Source organism: Engystomops pustulosus, chromosome 7, assembly GCF_040894005.1.
Source record: "Engystomops pustulosus chromosome 7, aEngPut4.maternal, whole genome shotgun sequence".
NCBI classification, from domain to species: Eukaryota; Metazoa; Chordata; class Amphibia; order Anura; family Leptodactylidae; genus Engystomops; species Engystomops pustulosus.
In genome coordinates this window covers 100550801-100572349 of record NC_092417.1, presented here as the reverse complement: position 1 = coordinate 100572349, position 21549 = coordinate 100550801, and the positions used below count along the sequence as shown (strand labels likewise).

At 39.9% G+C, this 21549-nt stretch overlaps 1 protein-coding gene across 1 annotated transcript in view; it reads left to right on the top strand.

The window, feature by feature from the left end:
- Positions 1-13359: 13359 nt before the first annotated feature.
- The window catches only part of CPNE7 (copine 7), a 75934-nt gene continuing 67744 nt past the window's right edge, over positions 13360-21549 (top strand). The window contains exons 1-2 of the mRNA XM_072117435.1: positions 13360-13511; positions 19466-20371. Of these exons, the coding sequence (XP_071973536.1) occupies positions 20192-20371 (180 nt within the window). The 5' untranslated portion in view covers positions 13360-13511; positions 19466-20191. The remainder of the gene's footprint in view (positions 13512-19465; positions 20372-21549) is intronic.

Here is a 21549-nt window from a genome sequence, read left to right as displayed (position 1 = left end):
CATTTGCATTTATGTGGCGTTTGTGTTTGCATTGAATTTGCATTTATGTGTCAGCTTTGTGGCATTTGCTTTTATGTCTGCATGGTGTTTGCATTTATGTGGTGTTTGGGTTGCATTTTACATGGTGTTTGCATGGCGTTTGAGTTTACATGACATTTACACTGCATTTGCGGCTTGTTTGCATTTACATTAAAGAGGCTTTTGTGTTTAAAATGGCTTTTGCGGTTACATGGTGTTTAAACAGCTTTTCCGTTTACATTAACATGGCTTTTGCATTGCGTTTGCGTTCACATGTACTTTGCATTTGCATCACATTTGCAGTGCATGTGCATTTACATGGTGTTTTGTAAATGTAATATAACTTGTTTGTAAACACGGTATAAACGCAATGTTAACTGTATATTAGCGGAATGTTAACACACTGTATGAACACAGCATCTAGATGAGCATACAGGGATCGCACACTGTCTGCCACTGATTGGACAGTATCAGGCGCTGAGAAATAGAACAGATGGAAGTGCCAGGCAGACAGAAGTAGTCAGAGCCAATCGTGCCTACAGGAGATCAGGAGCACCGGAGGAGGTATGTACATGTCTATTTTATTTTACAGCCCACCACTAATCAAGCTCTCCAATATGTGAGAGGCAACGTAAAACTACTATATCCACGTCAGTGTTCCTAGGTTACGCTGAATGTGGTTTCTACATAAAAACTTAGATTCCCCTCTCAAGATAAACCAATTTTTTAAAATTTTACCCTTTTTTGTATTTTTGGCGATTACAGTGCCATCTGTCAATGAAAGTTACTTAATTGATCGAATGAATGTAATTTTTCCTGGGGAATCTGAATTTTCAATAAAAATGGGGATTCCATTTAAGATTTTGGAAGGGGAAGCGGATGAGTGTGAAATCATTGGATAGACTTTTAAAAAATATTTGATACATATATTCTTAGTTTATCGATCTGATGTGTGTTTTGCAAGTTATTCCACCATCCCCACCACTTTGTTACATCCTGTATATATATATATATATATATATATGTATATTTAATCCAGGGACCTCAGGGCTGTACATAATAACCTAGATCCATCACTCTAGCAACTGCAACATGACCTCACACACTGACCTTATAGCCTGCAGGATCTAATGTGTGTGTCTCCAGGGGTCATGCATCTACATCTTTTTCTCTCAAAGCAAGTGGATAGAACCACAGACGTTTCTTGCTAAACATTCTATAGTCTGCTAGTGAAGCATGTTAGATATTATCCCCCACATGAATAATCGTATATACAGTGCCCCCATAAATTATAATATATATATTGTAGGGGTTCGACTCAAACGTGGGGGTTGGCAATGACAAACTCTCATAGACAGCAGGATTCAAGTTGAAACTGTGCATTTATTCTAGAAAAACACCAGCATAAAACAAAGCATCAAACAAAATCCTTTCCTGTCTGGTGCATTGTTAGACCCATTAGAATGTGGAAGCTTTGGAGTGGTGATTACACTTCTATCTCCACTCCAGCAACAAGAGTCATGTACAAGGTCTTCCAAGAGACCAACACATGGGAAACAGCTTCCAGTGTGATCTAATGCACATTCTGGTCGCAGTAATGCACATAACCCCTTATTTTCTCTCCAATTTGCAACAACCCTGCCAATACATAGGCAAGCTGGTAGTTAAGAATAGCGCCCTCTCCAGGTTAGGAGTTGTCAGAGGGAGTCGTGAACCCTTTAGTAAATTTCTAGAACTGAGAGATTATGTAATTGCAGCGGTAGTCTCTGCCTGGCAAGGCAGCAGTTAAATGGTGTAACGTTTTATCCAATAAGTTGGCTGTATTGTAAAGTGGAGTGTGATTGGAGGTACCACCTGAGCAGGGGGGTAAAAAAACCCCTGTGCAGTGGGAGCACATGGTCCTTCAGAGTCTGTCAGCAGTCCAGTCTGACCTCATGGCCTGAGTGAACAGAGAGACAGTGTGTGCAGCACATCTTTAGTGCTGACACAGATACAAATCCCAGGAACTCAATCAGGAGACTCTAATCCAGAGCTGGATCCTCCACAGTTTGGACACAGCTCCACCTCAATTATCCCAGTCTGCATATACCATCAGGCTGGTGCCTTATCCTGCGTACCACTCTCCACGATCATTCCAGTACCAGAATCAGAATTTGCCCTTTGACTGTTTTGGCTCGTTGCTTGCTACCTGTTTTTCAAAGGACTCTGAGTTGATTTGCACAACGTTGCCTCTGTCTGATCCCTGGATATGGCTGTCTTTCACCACGGGCTTTCCCATCCATTACCCAGGGATTTATCTTACAGACACTCAGGGGTTGCCCCAGAGAGAGACAAGTACTTCAGCCTCTCCCTTCATATTTCTTGCACACACCACCTGCTGGAGACCTGCCAGGCTGTATGTCCCCATACCAAGCACCAACCATCAGCGTGCCCTAGGCCACAATCGCCAGCCACTCCGGTATTCTGGGCCCGGGCTGCCTCCAGGCCCCACTAAAAGGCTAAGCCCCGGTGGGAGATGTTGCAAATTCAATAGTGACCTTGTCACAATATATAAAGTGTGCCAATGTTTGGCTGAAACCGAATCTGAAGGTTGTGTTCAGGCTCAGGTAACGAATACAAACACTCACCCCTTCTGTTAATACCCATGATCGGTGGAAGCTGAAGTCCAGGTTCGGTGACTCGCAGTCGCAATGTTCGGCACGGGTCCACTCTTCATTAGTTTCCAATATTTTAATATTTTAGCAGCTCGCTCTGGCGGTATATCTCACCTATAACACACAATCTGCTCTGATAAGACTACCCCTCCCCTGGATAAAGACCTTATCTTGTCTCAGTGGCATAACTAGAAGAGGCAAGGCCCCATAGCAGGCTTCTGAATGGGGCCCTCCTTCCCCCTTAAAAAATATACATATTTATATACTCACAAATGTGAGTTACAGTTACACAGTATACACAGTACACATATACTGGGATTTTCATGCACAACCATCTCTAGGGTTTACAGAGAATGGTCCGAAAAAGAAAAAACATCCAGTGAGCGGCAGTTCTGTGGGCGGAAATGCCTTGTTGATGCCAGAGGTCAAAGGAGAATGGGCAGACTGGTTCGAGCTGATAGAAAGGCAACAGTGACTCAATTGGCCACCCGTTAAAACCAAGGTAGGCAGAAGAGCATCTCTGAACGCACAGTACGTCGAACTTTGAGGCAGATGGGCTACAGCAACAGAAGACCACACCGGGTGCCACTCCTTTCAGCTAAGAACAGGAAACTGAGGCTACAATTTGCACAAGCTCATCGAAATTGGAAAGTAGAAGATTGGAAAAACGTTGCCTGGTCTGATGAGTCTCGATTTCTGCTACGACATTCGGATGGTAGGGTCAGAATTTGGTGTCAACAACATGAAAGCATGGATCCATCCTGCCCTGTATCAACGGTTCAGGCTGGTGGTGGTGGTGTCATGGTGTGGGGAATATTTTCTTGGCACTCTTTGGGCCCCTTGGTACCAATTGAGCATCGTTGCAATGCCACAGCCTACCTGAGTATTGTTGCTGACCATGTCCATCCCTTTATGATCTCAGACTGGTTTCTTGAACATGACAATGAGTTCACTGTACTCAAATGGCCTCCACAGTCACCAGATCTCAATCCAATAGAGCATCTTTGGGATGTGGTGGAACGTGAGATTCGCATCATGGATGTGCAGCCGACAAATCTGCGGCAACTGTGTGATGCCATCATGTCAATATGGACCAAAATCTCTGAGGAATGCTTCCAGCATCTTGTTGAATCTATGCCACGAAGAATTGAGGCAGTTCTGAAGGCAAAAGGGGGTCCAACCCGTTACTAGCATGGTGTACCTAATAAAGTGGCCGGTGAGTGTACATCACATATACGTAATATACATATTATGTGGTACAATGTGCAGCATAATATGTATATAATGAGGTACATCCTCCATTCTTTAGTTTGTCATGTTGGATGATGGGGCCCCCTGATGCTGTGGGCCCCATAGCAGCTGCTATGGCTGCTACCACTGTAGTTACGCCCCTGTCTTGTCTGTAGCTTGTAGAGTAAATCTTCATGATGCAGCTTGCTGGCAGGAAGTGCTTGTGTCTGAGCTGGTCTTGTAATGCAGGAGGGGAAGGAGACAGAGAGCACTGCAAGCGAGCAGAAAAGAGGAGCTATTCATGAAAAGAATCCAATTGCATTCAGAAGATTTACTGTCAGATCCAGGGACAACCCAAATTGTAAATGCCAGGACCGATAGAGACAGGTTGGAATTATATCCGTGAAATACTGTAATTTTGTTAATAACAGTAGATTAGAGAATGTGTTATTTTGCTATGTGGAGTATGTATAAGAATCTTGTCTACATGGGAATACCCATTTAAGCAGTGGGTGAGTATGCCCCTGACAGCAATACCGCCAGTTCTTTCTTGATGACGTCCCTGTGGCAGGCTCTCACAGGGAGCATGTTACGCACACTCCTGTAGGCCCAGGCTTTTCATGTGATAGTGGCACAGCTATAGTGACACAGCCAAAAATGTTAAATTTAATTTGTCTGTCATCAATCTGTTACCTTATCAAAGGTATCTAAAAAGTATTGATATTTCTCCATATTGTGCAAATCAAGTAAAAGTTATAAGTGCAGTTACCCATAGCAACACAATTAATTTGAGCCTGTAGAGTAGCATTTACTCCCACACTTATGGAGTGGAGGGTGAGTTTACATAGTCTTTTGGTTGTATTTTAGTGGCTTTTTAGGCTGTGTACTGGTAAACCTGTACAAATAATTGGTAAAAAAAAAACACCTCATGCCCCACTGTGTGCAGGATAGACAGTGGCATAAATTGCGCAAAAAATAGTCTAAAAAAATCTTAATTTCACAAAAAACCTGGACTACACAGACAAATTATTTGCAAAAAAGGTAAAGGAAAAACCATAGATGACCCCCATGATTTCAGCATGCCGCTGTTTCTATGTTCACCCAATAGTCACTCTTTTTTATCATTAAAAGTCAGCAGGGTCTGCAGGGTCTTGGTCTATATTTATATCTGAACAGTGACGTTAGTGCAGTTGGATGTGGAATAAGCCATTTACCAGGTGTACCCATTACCAATATTAGTGTCGGTTTATGACAGGTGTCACTATCCTGAGTCTTAATTGCTAACTACTTTAGATGCCCCTTTCTACATCACCTTTCTTTACCGTTGGGTGGTGCACTAATTAACCCCTTCACGCTCCGTGGCGGATATATCCGCCACGGAGCGCAGTGACTTAGCGCTCAGTGGCGGATATATCCGCCACGGCGCTTATGCCGGCTCGGCTCTGGATCAGAGCCGAACCGGCATGGGGAAACACGGGGTGCCGGCTGTAACTAATAGCCGGCACCCCAGTGTAACACCCGCGATCGGAGTCGACTCCGATCGCGGGTGTGTAACCCGTTACATGCCGCGGTCAGCACGACCGCGGCATCTAACATGTCTCTGGGGTGTCTTTCCCCCACGATCGGCCCCCCCCGAACTGTTTTCGGGGGGCGCCGATCGTTGCTATAGTAACTCTGGGGTCCGATCTGGACCCCAGAGTTACCTGCAGGCACTGCCAGTAAGATGGCGTCTGTGACGTCATCTTACTGGCATAGTGCCAGCCTATGCAAGTGCATAGGCTGACACTGATAATACTCTGCAATACATGATTATTGCAGAGTATTATCATGAACAAGCAATCAGATGATTGCTTGGTCATTTCCCATGGTGGAAAAAGTGAAAAAGTTAAAAAAAAAATGTTATTCAATAAAAAATAAAGTAATAAATCAATAAAAATGCCCATAAGCCCCATAACATATAAAGAGACATATAACCCCAAAAAAGTCTAAATCATAACAAAAACCCCACATATATAGTATCACCGCGTCCGTAACAACCCGTAGAATACAAGTAAATCATTATTGAACCCCCACGATAAACGCCGTAAAAAAAAACTGCTATAAACCTTCCAAAAATTATGATTTTTAGCTATTCAATCCCACAAAAAATGCTATAAAATGTGATCAAAAAACCATGTGTACTCCGACATGATACTGGTGCAAAGTACAACATGTCCCGCAAAAAATAAGCCATCAACCAGCTCCGTAGCCAAAAAAGTAACAATGTTATGCCACTTGGAAGACGGCAATACATAAATGATAGATTTTTCCCCACATTAGGGTTTTGTTTGACAAATTTAGTAAAACGTAAGAAAATATATTCATGTCTGGTATCCCCGTAATCGTATCAACCCATAGAATGAAGATAATATGATTATTAGTCTATACGGTGAACACCAAAAAAAAAAGAAGTAAAAAATCCAGTACAGAATTGATGCTTTTCTACTCCTGCCCTCAAAAAAAGTTCCTAAATTTTCAACAATAGGTGATACTAACCCCAAAATGGTAACAATGGAAAAAGCATCTCATCGCGCAAAAAAAATGGCATCACATGGCCCCAATAACAAAAAAGCAAAAATTTTATAGCCTTCAAAAGGGGCCAATGAGGAAACTAAAATCCTGGCAGCTGCAGGGTGCTCCTTCCCTTCTGCGCCTCGCTGTGCCCCCATAACACAAGTAATGGCCACATGTGGGGGGTCTTTGTACTCAGGAGAAATTGTAGAACAAATTGTATGGTGGGTTTTCTCTTTTTATATTTTGGAAATGTGTAAATTTTAGTGCTAAATGAACGTATAAGGGAACAATTTGACCATTCTAAATTTCACCTCCATTTTGATTCAATTACTATGAAGATCTCAAGGGGTTAACAATCTTTGTAAATGCTGTTTCTGATAGTTTGAGGGGTGCAGATTTGAGAATGGGTTGGTTATATTGGGGGTTTTGATGCTAAATATGTAAAATTTCATTCAAAACTGTATTTATCCCCAAAATAGTCAATTCTGAAAATCCGGAAAAGCGATATTCTTTTTGTAAGCCGCGTGACATCAAAATAAATTATCCAGACATTTCAGAAATTATGAAAATGTAAAGTAGACAAATGGGAAATGTTATTCAGCAACTTATTTAGGTGGTAAATCTATCTGCCTGAAAACGCAATGATTTTGAATTTCGAAAATGGCAAATTTTTCAAAAAATTTATCATATTTTCTTTTTTTTTGTAAGTAAACGCAAAACTTATCAGCCAAAATTTACCACTAAAATGAAGTACAACATGTGGGGAAAAAACTATCTCAAAATCGTTTTGATACGTAACAGTGTTCAAAAGTTATAACCATATAAAGCGACGCAGGTCAGAATCCAAAAAATCGGGCTGAGCCTTAAGCTACAAAATGGCTGCGTCCTTAAGGGGTTAAATAGCATTCACATAAACATGCCTGCAACATAAATGCACACTATTAAAGGGAACCTTTTGCCAGTATTTGACATTGACTTGATAACAGGTTTTAATAGCCTTTAATATCTTACGGCTTTTATAATCAATCTTCTGTTTGGCAACTTATAACAGTAGATAAAAGAATACCTTCGAGTCATGTGGGTGTCAGCTTCAATGCATCTAGTGTAATCAAGTCATCTTGTGTCATTCTCCATCATCCCCCCTCCCTCCTGCTCCCTCCTCCCCCTCCCTCATACTTGCAGGAGATGTGCCTGCAGTGGTCAGCTCACATAGGCATGAGGGGGGGAGACAGTGGAGGATTCGCTGGGACTCGACACCCTCATGACTCGATGGTGCTTGCCATGGGAGCCAGGTATTATTATTATTCCCTATTATTATTATTATTATAAATCTCAAATCCTGATGAAAGGTTCATTTTAAAAGAAACTCTCCATTGCATAATGCATGTTCAGTTTCCTGGCCATATTCTGTATGTAATATCTTTTTTTCAGTAGCAAAATGAGAAGGTGCTCTCCCGTTGATTTCAATGGGACAATCTGCGTCAAAATCCATCCATGTGAACAGGACTAAGAGCGACTTTACACTTGCCTAATTCGGTCCTGCTTTCCAAATATGCCAGCAGAACCAATACAAGCCATTACATGTGTCGACACTGCTATTTGGGGGGGTCAGGAACTCTGTGCATTCAGTCAATATGGTGCTTGGAGGGAAATTTATGATAAGTCTTTTAGAGCGGAACTATTCTAGTTGTTTATGGCAACCAATCAGGGCTCAGCTTTCATTTCCCCACAGATGTTTCTAAAATTAAATCTGGGCAACTAGAACAGTTTTACCTCAGAAACTTGATGATAAATCTCCCCCTTGGAGTCCTGTCCCCAGGAGAGGGTTTGGTCTGTGAGGCTGGATCCTGCATGGACAAAACTTGGCAATTGTAAAGCCACTCTAACACACTCCATCGGCTTCAACTTTCAAAGGAATAAAGGCCCTCGCTAAACATAGGGTTGGTGCATAGCCACGTCATACTCAGAGGTATCACGTCACAGTTTATTACTTTTTCCTAAAAATAGAATATATCTGAAGTAAAATACTCTAAAGTGAGATCTGAACAAACAATAAGGCCTGCAGCTCTCAGCCTTCTAATATAATAACCAGGTCGGGAGATAAGTGAATTATCCTAGACACACAAAGTGATTCACCACCAGGAAACAGTCAGTGCATAGCCAACAATATCAATCACTTCTGCATGGTTAGTATGATGGGAAACCCTATATTCCCATATTAACCCTATAAAGCCTGCCGTAGGTCTGCCAGCATATGCTTGACTTGTGTCATTCCTTCCTAGTTTTCAGCAGTGACTGGTTAATCTGCTCTGGAAAGAGCCTGAGATGGTGAAATCAATGCAAATCTACTAAGAGGTAATAAAAGATTAGATTAAATAACCATATGAGTTAGGAAATATAGATCTTATGAATAGTGCGGTGCAGTAAGTGGAGACATAGCTGCAGAACTCAAAATAAATGTAATGAAGATTAAGAAGTTTCTTGGAGGGGAAGATTACTTTTGTGTTAGACGCCTATATGAATCTGTTGGGAGTGCATTTTGTTTAACCCTGTGAATACTACTGGAATATTTGTTTATTTTATTCTTTAGACTTTTTTTTTATATAACTGTATTTTTATTAATATTTTTAAAGTTTTTCCAAAATTAACCACATTGACAATCTAACATAAAAGCCACATATATCAAATAGTCTTATTCTATATACTTTTAACATCTTAAAACCAATTAAAACAGATGAGTAAATGAAATATGAGGCCACACTTTACAGCCGCAACTTTACACCATTCCCAGTCTCCGAAAAGCCATAACTTTTTTTTCTGTTAACAGAACCATATAAGGGATTGTTTTCTAATATTCTGTTCATATTGCCTCCTAGATCTCTGGATAGCTAGAGAATGACATCTCTTCTTGCCACCAGTAGCCTCTGAAATAAATTTGTATATACACGGATTAAAGTTTATTAATGCAGCAGCTGCATCCCAGAAATAGGGAAAAATGGGATGCCGCTACTGTAGGGACGCGGAATCTACCATGGGGAATCTTTCAGAAACTAGATTCCCCATGGTAGATTTCCTTTAAGGGTTAAGCCACAGTGTGAGTAAAACCTGTAAGCAAAAGGGTATCATTGATGTGACCTCAAACCATAGTACCCAGCAGCCACTGTGGTTAGCGAATTGATTTGTTAATGAACACATGATTTGGCTGGAATATTACTGTTTCATCTGGAAAACCATAGGACCAAGTGTGCAGCAACCAATCTAGAAACTGAAGCAACCACATACAAGCATTGTTTTTCCCCAGAAGGATTTTGGTTTATTAATAATGGTTTATTCTTAGCTCTAAATAATACACCTCATTTAGGATCTTCATCAATTAGCTAGGGCTTAATGCTGTTACAAGTAGCATCATCCATCTCAGTGGAGGTCTTCACACTTCCATTACATGGAAAACCCAATATATTTAGTGGGATTCAAAGGAAGCTTAATTTCTTCTGTGGTGGTGTTGCAGGGGAACAGAACGCTGCTGGGCTTTCCCTCCTTGTACAATTGCTTGCTGAGGATTCCAGCAGTGGGGCAACCTGCTAGGATATGCCTATCTGTAATAATCCCATCAATTCTGAGAATGAAGAAGCCTAGTGGCTCTTTTACATGTTTTCCCTGCACATGAAAAATACCACATAGTCACTGTGTGGGGAATTACAACACTGCCCTACTTGCTTGCAGGAATCTGTCCCAGGTATCATACCCTAGTTGAAAAGCATTTCCCAGCATGATGAGGGAAAGTCAACTCATTCCTTAGAAATTACTTGCACACCGCTTACCACAATAATGACACTAACTTGTATGTTGGATTATGGCCACAACAGCCATTTTTATTAACATAATTTAACATAGATTCCATAACATAACCAGTCTTGCCAGTAGGGTGGGTCCCCCGAGTCTAATAAGTCTGCCAACCACTCTTTTGAGTGTTCATCTTTTTTACCTCCAGGCGTTGCCCGGCTCAAAGGCAATGAAGAACATCTTTTATAAGGTTTGGGTCTAACTCAAAAAACCATGCCGCATAGTCCCACGCTAGTCCATTAAGCCTCCAGTTGAAGAGTCCAGAGCTCCTAGCAGCTCCCTCCCCAAACTTATAAAATGCACTTCCCCCTGCAACTCTGAGAACCCCCCCCCCCCTACCATGACAAGAATTTTTTTTTTATAAATCCACACACAGGCTTATACACCTCATTGTAATTGTGCAATAAATCGCCCTTTAAAATCCAACTCAATAGCTAACTTAACCTAAATTACCAAAAACCAACAAATAAATTCTATCCTACTCCTAACCCTCAACACTGCTAAACGATTGGTGAGTGGTAGCTGTTATGCCGTTCTGTCCTTAATGTGCAGCTGATGTTTTTTTCCGAGGTTTCCCCCTTTATATCTGCCCCTCCCTAACTCTGTCAGCCCACGCCCCGCTGCTACTGGCCACATTAATATAACACATTTCCTCCTCCCCGTCATGTTGGCCTTCCCCTAAACTCTTCCCAGGATTACTACATGCCAGCACTGACATGGATTGTCAAGAAAATTCACTTTAAGGTTTACCCACAAAGACAAGTTTTTTAAATGTACTCAGGATACCAAAATAACACATTATCTAATTCACAGATATAATTCCAACCTGTCTATATCAGTCATGGTGTACGCAATTGCAGTTGCCCAAGGTTTCCGACCCTGGATCTTCTGACTTTAGGGTCGGAGAACATCTTGTCTGACGCTGCGGAGCTGAGCTGCTCTCTCCCTCTAGCCCCCACCCTCGTATTCCAGGACAAGCTCACACACCGACTTCCTGTCTCCAAACAACACATCACATTGTGAGGAGAGCTACAAGCTACAGACAGATAAGTTTTTTAACCCGGGGGAGGGGGAGGGAGGCATATCAGATCTGACAGTATGTTGTTTCAGAGCAGAGATGGAGCAGAGCACATCAATGTGTGTAATATGCATCTTATAGATATCATCATCTCTTTCTATGTGTCAGATACCAATGCAATGTTCAGAAGGTAAATGGAAGTATATAAACCTGAACCCTGATAATCTAACACATTGTCAGCTCACAGAACTAGATGGATCATAATGTCTTCTTAGAGAGTTCTCGCCCACACCCTGGGATTTTACACTGACCATCACTGAGTGATAGGAGCTAAAACAGAAATAAAACAGAAAAATTGTAAAGTAAGGGGTTAAAAATTATCTTTATTGTGTAAACATCACTAGGGAATTGAAATTTGAGAATTTTCTTTCATGGGCAAACCCCTTTAATGCAGAAATGAACATCATGTAGTCATGTATACATGATCTTTCTTCATCTACATGATACAGTGATTTTAAGGGCTGTTTCAGACAACCAAAGTTGGTGAGTGAATCCCAGACCATGCAGTGTCCTGTTTCATAGGCTTAACACAGTGCTGAGAATGGGGATCTGTGCATTATAGAGATATAAATTACAAGGAGTCTCTGCTTTCCCACTGTTATCACTCCTTGTATAATATGTCACAATGATGCATGATCCTGTCCTCTGCACTGTGGTGGGCCTGACCTGCGGTTGTGTGCAGCTGGCCTAACTAATTCTCCCATGGGACTGATTTGTATGTTTGATGGAAGCAGGAGCAAGAAATATAAGGGTGAGTTCACACATTCAGTTTTTCTGATTCAGTTTTCAAAGCCAAAAGCAGGTGTGGATCATAATGGGTAAGACCATATCATTGAGAGAAGCTATTTTTCGCTCCACTCCTGGTTTGGACATCAAAAACTGCATCTGAAAATTTGAACTTGAACACACCCTAAGAGGGATGGGATCAGTAAAACGGGTTTGCTTATTTTATATCCTAAGAAACAACATCACTCCATAGGTGGTGCCTGGTAATGCTGCTAAGTGAATGGCCCAGAACAGTAATGGCAGGCAGCAATCTGAGTACATTAATCCCATGGTATCTTCATGAATGTAGTTAACCCTACAGTTTCCAGATCAGTCACATCTTGTTTGTTGTCACTTTTATAGTGTAGTCCATTCTGCCCCATAAAATAAGGCAAAGCTTATAGATAGAACAATATGACATTATGTCATCTGACCATGATTAAGATTATTTTTTGTAAATTCGAAACGTATTAGTCTGTTAACTACGTATGCTGCACCTTGAATCTACATTTTTAATAAATTAATAAATTGAAGATGTTTTAACTGGAGTTTAATGTGGAGTGCTGGAGGACATGTATTCATTTTTCATTACTGTTGCATGCCGATTACTGAAGTGGCATTGGAGGTGTGATGTTTCCATCATCTACCCCCCTCTCCTGAGCATTGGTGGTGAAACATTTGGACTTCCATATTTAAAGGCGAGCGGATATGCATACATTTTTCATTGCTGCCAATATGACATTTTATCCTAGGGACCGAAAAGTGCCTGGTACTAGGTAGTTTTGATACTTTTATGCAGTGGAAAAGCAATAAAAGCGGAAGGACTGACCCAGTCTGATCTGATACCATGGAGTGCTGAGGCACCTTAAAATAGAAGTTCCTCCAATAATCTGTGTGGGTAGATGCGTTCTGCGTTCAGTTTTCAGATTAATAGCTTCACTGAATATGCATATGCCTTATAGTAGATGTAGATCACGCCTGTATCTAATTTTAGGAAATTACTACTTCAGTGATTTCCTTATATCTCTCTATCTAAATCTACACATAGAACAAAAAATGGATGGAAAAGTAAATACCCCTTGTGACCCGTGAGAGCATGGAGCCTCCTGTATGTTCTTGTATGGAACAGTGATATTAAATCCATGTGCATGTATGAGGAAACAAGGCACAATTCTAGTTCGGGTTGAGCAGCTGTATAGAGATCCTGGCAGTGAAAGAGTTATTATGACAAGGGCTCCCTCTATGTGTGTACAGCATGAAGTGCAAGCCGTGCGATAGTCTCGAGGATCCAGATAAGGAGCAGGCTACTCAGCACAGATCCGCTGTCTGACCAACACTGCACTTCAGCTCAGGAGGAAAAGGCACAGCAGGTGAGCCCAAGAGCTGACACTCAGCCACATCATATTCTGCGGGAAGAGAGCACATGGAAACATTTACACTGTTTGAGCTTTGAAGTCCTTTTTGCAGAATAAACAGGATATTTGAGGTTTCTTAAAAACCACAAGAAAACCTACAAAAGGATTCAGGACCAAATTTTGGACAGAAGTGACTTATAATTTGAGAAGGTGATGGCTGCGGGTGGGGGCTCTGCTAATGTGGTGAAGAGTGTGGAGATGTGTTCGTTATTAGGTGAGGGTGGGGTGCTGCAGGGTTATAGGTGGGGTGAAAAGAGGAAATGTTACAAATGCCATATTTTGGGTGTTATATGAAGTTGGAGAAGACAGAGAACTGGGGTTTACTTCGGTTGCATTTTGGTAAACATGTTGCTGCTACTATAAGGTTACACACATTCTTCCTATTAAGTAGAAAATAAAAAGTGGAGTAGGAAAGGTAAGTATAGTGGGGGGAACAGTAAGTACTCAGAGATGATAGGAACACCTGGAGTTCAGAGTTTTCTAGAGAGATAAAATATGAAGAGATATAGGGCATGAAAAAAAAACAAAGGTAACAGTAGAAAATGAGAGAAAAGGATATGGAATCAACATTGGTTCTGTTTCATATGCCAGAGATGAGGAAAGTAAACAGTGACCACTAAGATGTTAGATGATGGAAAAGAGGGTTTTATACATGATTCAACCTAGTACCAGTATGGGGTGCAGTATAAGTAGGGATCTAGAATAATATAAGTTATAGGATGCTTAAGGCTGCAGTACATCATGAGATAAAGTGTGGGAGATTAGAATAGTTGGGTATAGCATGATGTAATAGGGACGAAAGAAATGAGGTGCAACATGAGATTACAAAAGGAAAGGGAAAAACGTAAGTTTAGGATGATAAGCAGTGTATTTTGCAGCATAAAATACTAGAGTGAGAGTTTACAACATGATATGAAGGTGATAAAATGGGTAAAATATGAGATGAATGATATAAGTGGTGTAAAATATGAAATGAAGGAGATCAGTAGGGTAAATATGCCAAGAGGAAGATAAATGGGGTAAAATATACATTGAAGGAGATAAGTGGGGTAATATATGCTAAGAGGTAGATAAGTGGGTTAAAATATGACAAGAAGTAGATAGGTGGGGTAAAATATGTAATGAAGGACATAAGTGGGGTAAAATATGAAATGAAGGAGATTAGTGGGGTAAAATATGCCAAGAGGTAGATAAGTGTATCCATATGAGATGGATAAGAACAATAAGCAGGGTAAACATCAAGTGAGGAAAAAAAGTGGTAATGGGGGGATGCGCTATCAGGATGGCATGTAGGGAGGGCTCAGCGTGGTTATAAGGTGCTTAGAACTTCAATGTTTCAGGTCTGTCAATGACTCATTGTTACTTTGTTCTATCAGTGTTTATGACTCACAGAACAAGATGCTTTCAAATAGTGTTCTGTCACATCTCGACTTGTCTCCTGTGTGTTCTGTCACAGGTCTACATGTCTCTTGTGTGTTCTGTAACCGTTTTACATGTCTCCCCTGTGTTCTAGGTTAATACAGTCTTCTGGATTATTCTCTTCAGCATATGTTTCTCATATGACAAATGTTCCTATACGTCTCATATGTGTTTTATGTTTTCACATTTTTCTCTTGAGTTGAGATATTTTCATGTGTCTCACATTTGTTGTATGTTCTGCCCTTTGCCTTCAAGAGGTTAAATGTTTTATACTTAAAAACGTATGCATTGAATATATTTACACATGGTTTTCTTATGTTTTAAATACATATATTTCCTGCACTTAGCATGTTTTCCTTGTCTCCTATATGATGTATGTTTTTACATTTGTTTCTATGTGCTTGTCTCGTGTTCGGTATAGTTGCATTGTATATGCATTGTAGGTTTTGAAATGTGTCATTCATGTGTAGTATGTTAATACTTGTCTCCTATGCATTGAATTTTTTGCATGTTTTATGTTTGACATGTATTTATTTGTTGCTTGGTTTACATGTCTCGTGCTGTATGCTTGTGTCTGTGTACTGGATTTTTTTGCACATATCTCTTGTGTTTTTAAGCTTTTACAATCATATTTTGTCTTATGTTTCTATGTGTGCACCTCATGTTCTACATATTTATCTATTGGTGTATCTAATGTGTTGTATATTTCCATATATGTCTCCCATGTTTTATATGTTCCTTCATGTATTCTGTCTTTTTCCTTGTATAACCTGTGTGCTTTATATTCTTTCATGCACAGTATATTTTAATATTTCCTATTACCGTATATGTATATTTTATCTGTCCCCTGTGTGAAGTATATTGCTACAAGTTACCCATGAGTTTTATGTTCTTTGAATTATGTCATATTGTATATGTCAGGCATCTTTAGTGTCTATGGACTACAAGAAAAGTTTTGTTGATGGATAAAACAAATGGAGTAAAAATATACAAAGTGAGTAAAATCTCACAATTGCAGAAACAAAGGACAAATTCAAGACATGTAAACAAAAAAACTGACTATAGCTGTAACATATGACCCCTTCTGGGGAGCATATTCCTAAAAGAGTAACATACATTTATAGGTTACAATAAACCAAATCCCCAAAAAGGCAAGAGAAGGGTTCAGCCTTGGTACGGTTTGGATCTGCCAAAAACATACTTCAAAAATAAGTTCGCAGAAAGGGGAATAATCTAAAAGGAAGGGGAGAAGGAAAGAAAGACAGAGTGTTATCAGAGTAACACCGCAGACGAGACAGTAAGCAGAACAACCGGCCTGTGGTCTGTTGGCAAAACGAATCCAGGGTTCCCACATGGCAGTGAAAAATCGGCATTTAAGTCTTTAGTGTCTTTGATACTTCTATACGTGTCTCCTATGTTTATATATTCTTTTATGATCTTCCCATTTTTGCAACAACACAAGTGATAAACCCTCTCAGGATCTAACCTTGGTTCACCAAGATATTCATACATCTGTCTGTCTATCTATCAATGAATCTATTTACCATTGACTCTAATCTATCTATACATCTCTCTCTTTAATATAAATATGTTTTTCTGTGTTTTAGTGCAGTAATATCTGCATCTCCAGATTCCAAAACCACTGTCATACATTCCATCACTTATATTGAAAATAGCCCTACACGCAACATTATTTTTATTAGCAAAATACTGAAGACCTCAGCAAGACACAACTGACCCCTATATAAGCCGTAGGGAGTTGTTTGATCGAGCACTGCATTGTGGTTTCTTTTGAAATAAGAGGTTACAAAGCACATGTAAACAGACCTTTATATTTCTGTTTTTAAAGATAAGTTAGATAGGATCCCATCATCATAATTTATAGAGAAAATGTTCATACCATTTTTTCATTCTTTTAGATTTTTTAGTGTAACTTGTGCTTGTTTTAATGTTACAGTCGCTTTTCAAAATGTAGGTGGGGCTTGGTAGCAGTAGGCATTACCTTAACAGTCTGCCAGATTTACTATGTATTGTGTGAGAATTACAGAGGGTTTGAGTAGTGCCTGAGATTGTTAAAAAGGTACACAGTATATTAGGAGTGAAATATTAGAAGCCAGTCTTGATAAAATGGGATTGTTTCAGACTAATAAGTGTGCTGGTGAGAATGAATTAGGGACTCATTCCCCATGGAAGTGGTTCAGACATTAGGCTTGTTGGACAGTTTGATGTAGTGATCCCATTGTTTTCATAGGCAAAGTGCCTATTCTACAGTTATGCAATGTTTCTATTGGATAAACTCCTTCAACATGACTTTGTACCCAACCTTACTAGTTCCCCAGCTACCTTCCTTTATATCCTTCTTCCTAAATGACAGGTGTCTTTGTCTGCATTTTTGTTCTCAAACCTTGTTATCAGAAGACTTGTGATGTACATCATCCGCCTCCCCTGCCGTTCACACCTCATTCTGGTTGTTACGTAAAATCAGATCACACTTTTATTTTTATGCCTCCAAGTAGAAGTTCAGATATTTATAGCCATCACATATATTTGTATGGATAGATACATTGTGATATTCTTTCTGGGATTTTCCCTGACATCACAGCAGGATTGCTTATTCACAGCGGATGCCTGCAGGGTATTCCTCAGTACTAAAGGGGGTATTCTGTTTTCACAACATTTTCTCTGACAACTTCTATATTCCCATAGGAGCTATAATACATTTTAATGTGAGGTTGCACATACAGTATATATTGTTTTAGGCAATCTACATGAAACCAGGTTGACCCCTCTAATTACTAAAATAATTTAAAGACTTCTCTGGTCAATGATTGTGTGTGGTATTAGAAGAAAACATGCAAATACATTTCCGGATGAGATAAGGGACATTTTGGGGCAGATTTATCAAGCAGTCTGAAAGTCAGAATATTTCTAGTTGCCCATGGAAACCAATCACAGCTCCCCTTTAAAATATTCATGAGCACTGGTAAAATGAAAGCTGAGCTGTGATTGGTTGCCATGGGCAACTGGAAATATTCTAACTTTCAGACTGATTGGTATTTTAGCTGCCTTGTAAGGCAACTCCAACAACAAGCATAACAGTTTCATAAAGCCTAATGCCATGTTGTGGGATAAAAGCCAACTGTTGACAGCTCTGTTTTGATGTCTTTCCATCACAACAGCACAGTATAGAGAAGTGATCTGGGTAGATGAGTGGCTATAGAATAGGTCAGGGGAGTAAGACAATGCCTTAATGACAATTTGCCAGCAAAGGCCACCTCTATAGGCATTTGGAGACTTAAAGGCCATGCAGGTTTCACTGGAGATTAAAAATATGAAAATATGTTTTCTAGGATGGGATAGTTAAAGCTTTGGCTCTTGGCTACATTGCAAAATCACATCAAGCATGACTTTCAGAAAGCATAATGACAAAGTTTTCTTTATCCCATCATTAAATATTCTGCATATTTTCTTCCCAGAATCCCCAGTGGAGCATGCATGGCCTCTAAGTCTCCACATGCCTGCAGAGACAGCCTTTAATGGAGAATTCTTCTTACGGAGGTTTCTTACTACCCCGAACTAGTCTGTGGCCTCTCATCTAGCCATATCAATTACGTATACTTTGCTGATGAGGTGAATACATATCAAAGCAGAACTGTCCATAGATGGATTTGCAATTATCTTTCATTAGGATTTTGGAAAAAGTCATGCTTCATGTAAAAGGGGCTGACTAAGAACAAAGTTTCATCCCATCCTTATAAACATACATGCATATTATCTTCCCAGAATTCCCAGTGGATATAGCCTTTAAGTCTCCACATGGCTGCTGTGGTTGCCTTTAATGGCAAATTCTCTTTAAGGGGTTTTCTTACTTCCCTGTGGTATTGTATGTCAGCTACATCTAAATAATTTTGTCTGAAATACTTGGCATGCAATGTTTTACAAAGGGATTCTACATAGCAGCATTTATGAAGGAACATGTAACAGCAAAGGGTTGGTCCCACAACCAGGTAAACCTTTGCAGATGCCAGGGCCCTACTGAATTTAAGGGGCTTATGATGCCCTAAATAAACATGCTCTTTGCTTATCAACCTAGATGTTGGTGGAGAGTCAGTCATTGTCACAATAAGATGCAGCCAACCTGGGGATGTACATGATCTTTAGATATGATACTGCAATGGCAATGCTATAGTCGAAACCTTGCATGAACATATTGTAGGGAAGAAGAAGCCATAAAGCTTCATGGGCGAAAATCTATAGCATGTAGCTGAAAATGTAAAATTTCATCTGTGTGATTTGACATTGAACATAATAAGCTCTGCAAGCCAGTGATTGGAAAAGTATGATGTAAACTATGGATGACACATTATTAGTATGTTTTATCATGGAATCTGGAGTTGCATTTCTATCTGCATCAGTAAAAGCATGTATATCAACCATGATATGTTATCCAAGCGTATAGACCCATGACAAATTTATATTTTCTGTTGCAGGATTTTCAAGCTCACAAATCCTTGTCTTGGTGCTTTTTCACAAACAGATTAATCTTATACGCTGCACAACTGGGACCTTTTTGGATCTTTCATGGTCCATTCCATCTCAAAGAACTTCTCCAAAATCCTGGCCATCAAGAGGTGGCAAACCTTGTGAGGGAACCAATATTGTCCACTTATCCTTATTGCGTACATGTTCAGAGAGTTGAATCATATCTGGAGTGACTTTTAGGCTTGAGTTGAACCTTGAATATCAAGCAAAAATGATGAAGCAGCAAAGTGGCGTGTGATGTTTCAGCGAATATAGTTTAGACAAATTAAAGTTCTTGAAAGTACTATTTTTCTAATGGTGACCTCGGGGGTCATGATAAAGGAATCTCTGATGGCATTGTTCCAGTTTTAGCAGATGATATAGATGCATCGCATATTTATATATTAAGAAGACCTAATGATACATCATGATAAATCAGTGCATTGTTCACTGACATTCTTATAAACAATCGTTGGCCCTCTTATAAACACAGGACACTAATATAAATACAAAACTTGGATACGCTACCAGAGGTCTTCTGAGAACTTCCATGGTCCAGATATACTTTAGAAAAAGCATTGCATGGAGAAGGCACTATCATCCTGACAGTCGTCTGGTGCACTCGTAATTATCCTCATCCTTTACTTGTTAATCTTTAATTACATCCTGTTCGGTAACCACAATATTTTGACAAGATGATGGTGAATGAGGTTTCCGACCTGGCATCTCCATCTTCCTTGGGCGTAGTCACAGCCACCTGTGTGTCTAAGGTAGAGCTTCGAGTGTGTTGCAAGAACCTGCTGGACCGAGACACACTCAACAAGTCTGACCCTTGTGTCCTGCTTCTAATGCAGTCACAGGGCCAATGGATGGAGGTAAGAACAAAATGTTAATATGCTAACAAAATTCGTTTAGCATTTTATGTAGTTTATTCTGGAAAATAATGATGATGGTGGTTGTTAAGGGCTTTCTGGAACATGAATGTTGACATTCATTTGCACTTAAGATTTGTTGAAGGGTTACTTTGGGCATACGGCAAGTGATTTGCCATCATGGTTGTCTGTGTGAAATCATAAGAAACCTGTATTGGCTGTGTCTCATGACTGGGTTAGAACAAAGGCCCACTCTAGGGTCTTTCAGTTGGCCAATTTGACCATGTATAATTTCTCACACCAGTAGAATGAATATCAGTACCAGATCACATGCAAGAGCTACTCGTTGGATATGAATAAAGCTCCGTATACTGTAGATGGACCCCCTCCATTATGGATATCAGTAATGGAGGAGTACAAAAATACCTACAATAATGGGTTCTGTGTAGCTTTTGATTTGCCACATGCAGTATGAACGGGTCTGTATTATATGTTGTCATTCTGTACTGAAATACACAGGATTCTGGAAATCTCTGTCAGAAAGTCATTTGAGCCCAAATCATTCCAATAGACTTTGAGCAAATGTGTCAGAAGCTTCTGAATTATTTATTGCATTATAGTGAAAGTGTGCACTTGTGACCTTCCTTGAAAACATATTCTATGACTCATTAAAGAAGATTGCAGACATAAGTGAAGCATGCAGTGTTTTAGATAATGTACACTCTACTATAGTAATAGCTCTCTATAGCTCTAGTTCTGATCTCCATTTAGTTACAAGTAGAGTGGACTGTGTGACCACCATTTACATATTGGTTTAGATGTATCCTTTGTAAATAGTTTTATTTGGATTTAATTTATTGTATGAATGTATTTCTCTTTGTACTGTATGTAGGTGTAAATCTTGTACTGTTTTATAACATTCCCAATTGACATTGGTTTATTCTCTGCTCTTCCCCTCTCCCGTACAGTCCTGGCCCATAGGGCAGTCAAAATGTGTCCCCTGTCAAACAGCATCTGCCCTTTTAAGGGGTTTTCCAGAATTACTGGAAAAAATCATGTCTTTACCCTGCTCCCAGGTGAAAAGCCAAGCCTTTAAAGGGGTGTTCTTATTAATAATATTAACATATGACATATATCATATTAACATATGATTGCAGGGGGTCTTGGCTGCCCTCCCCCTG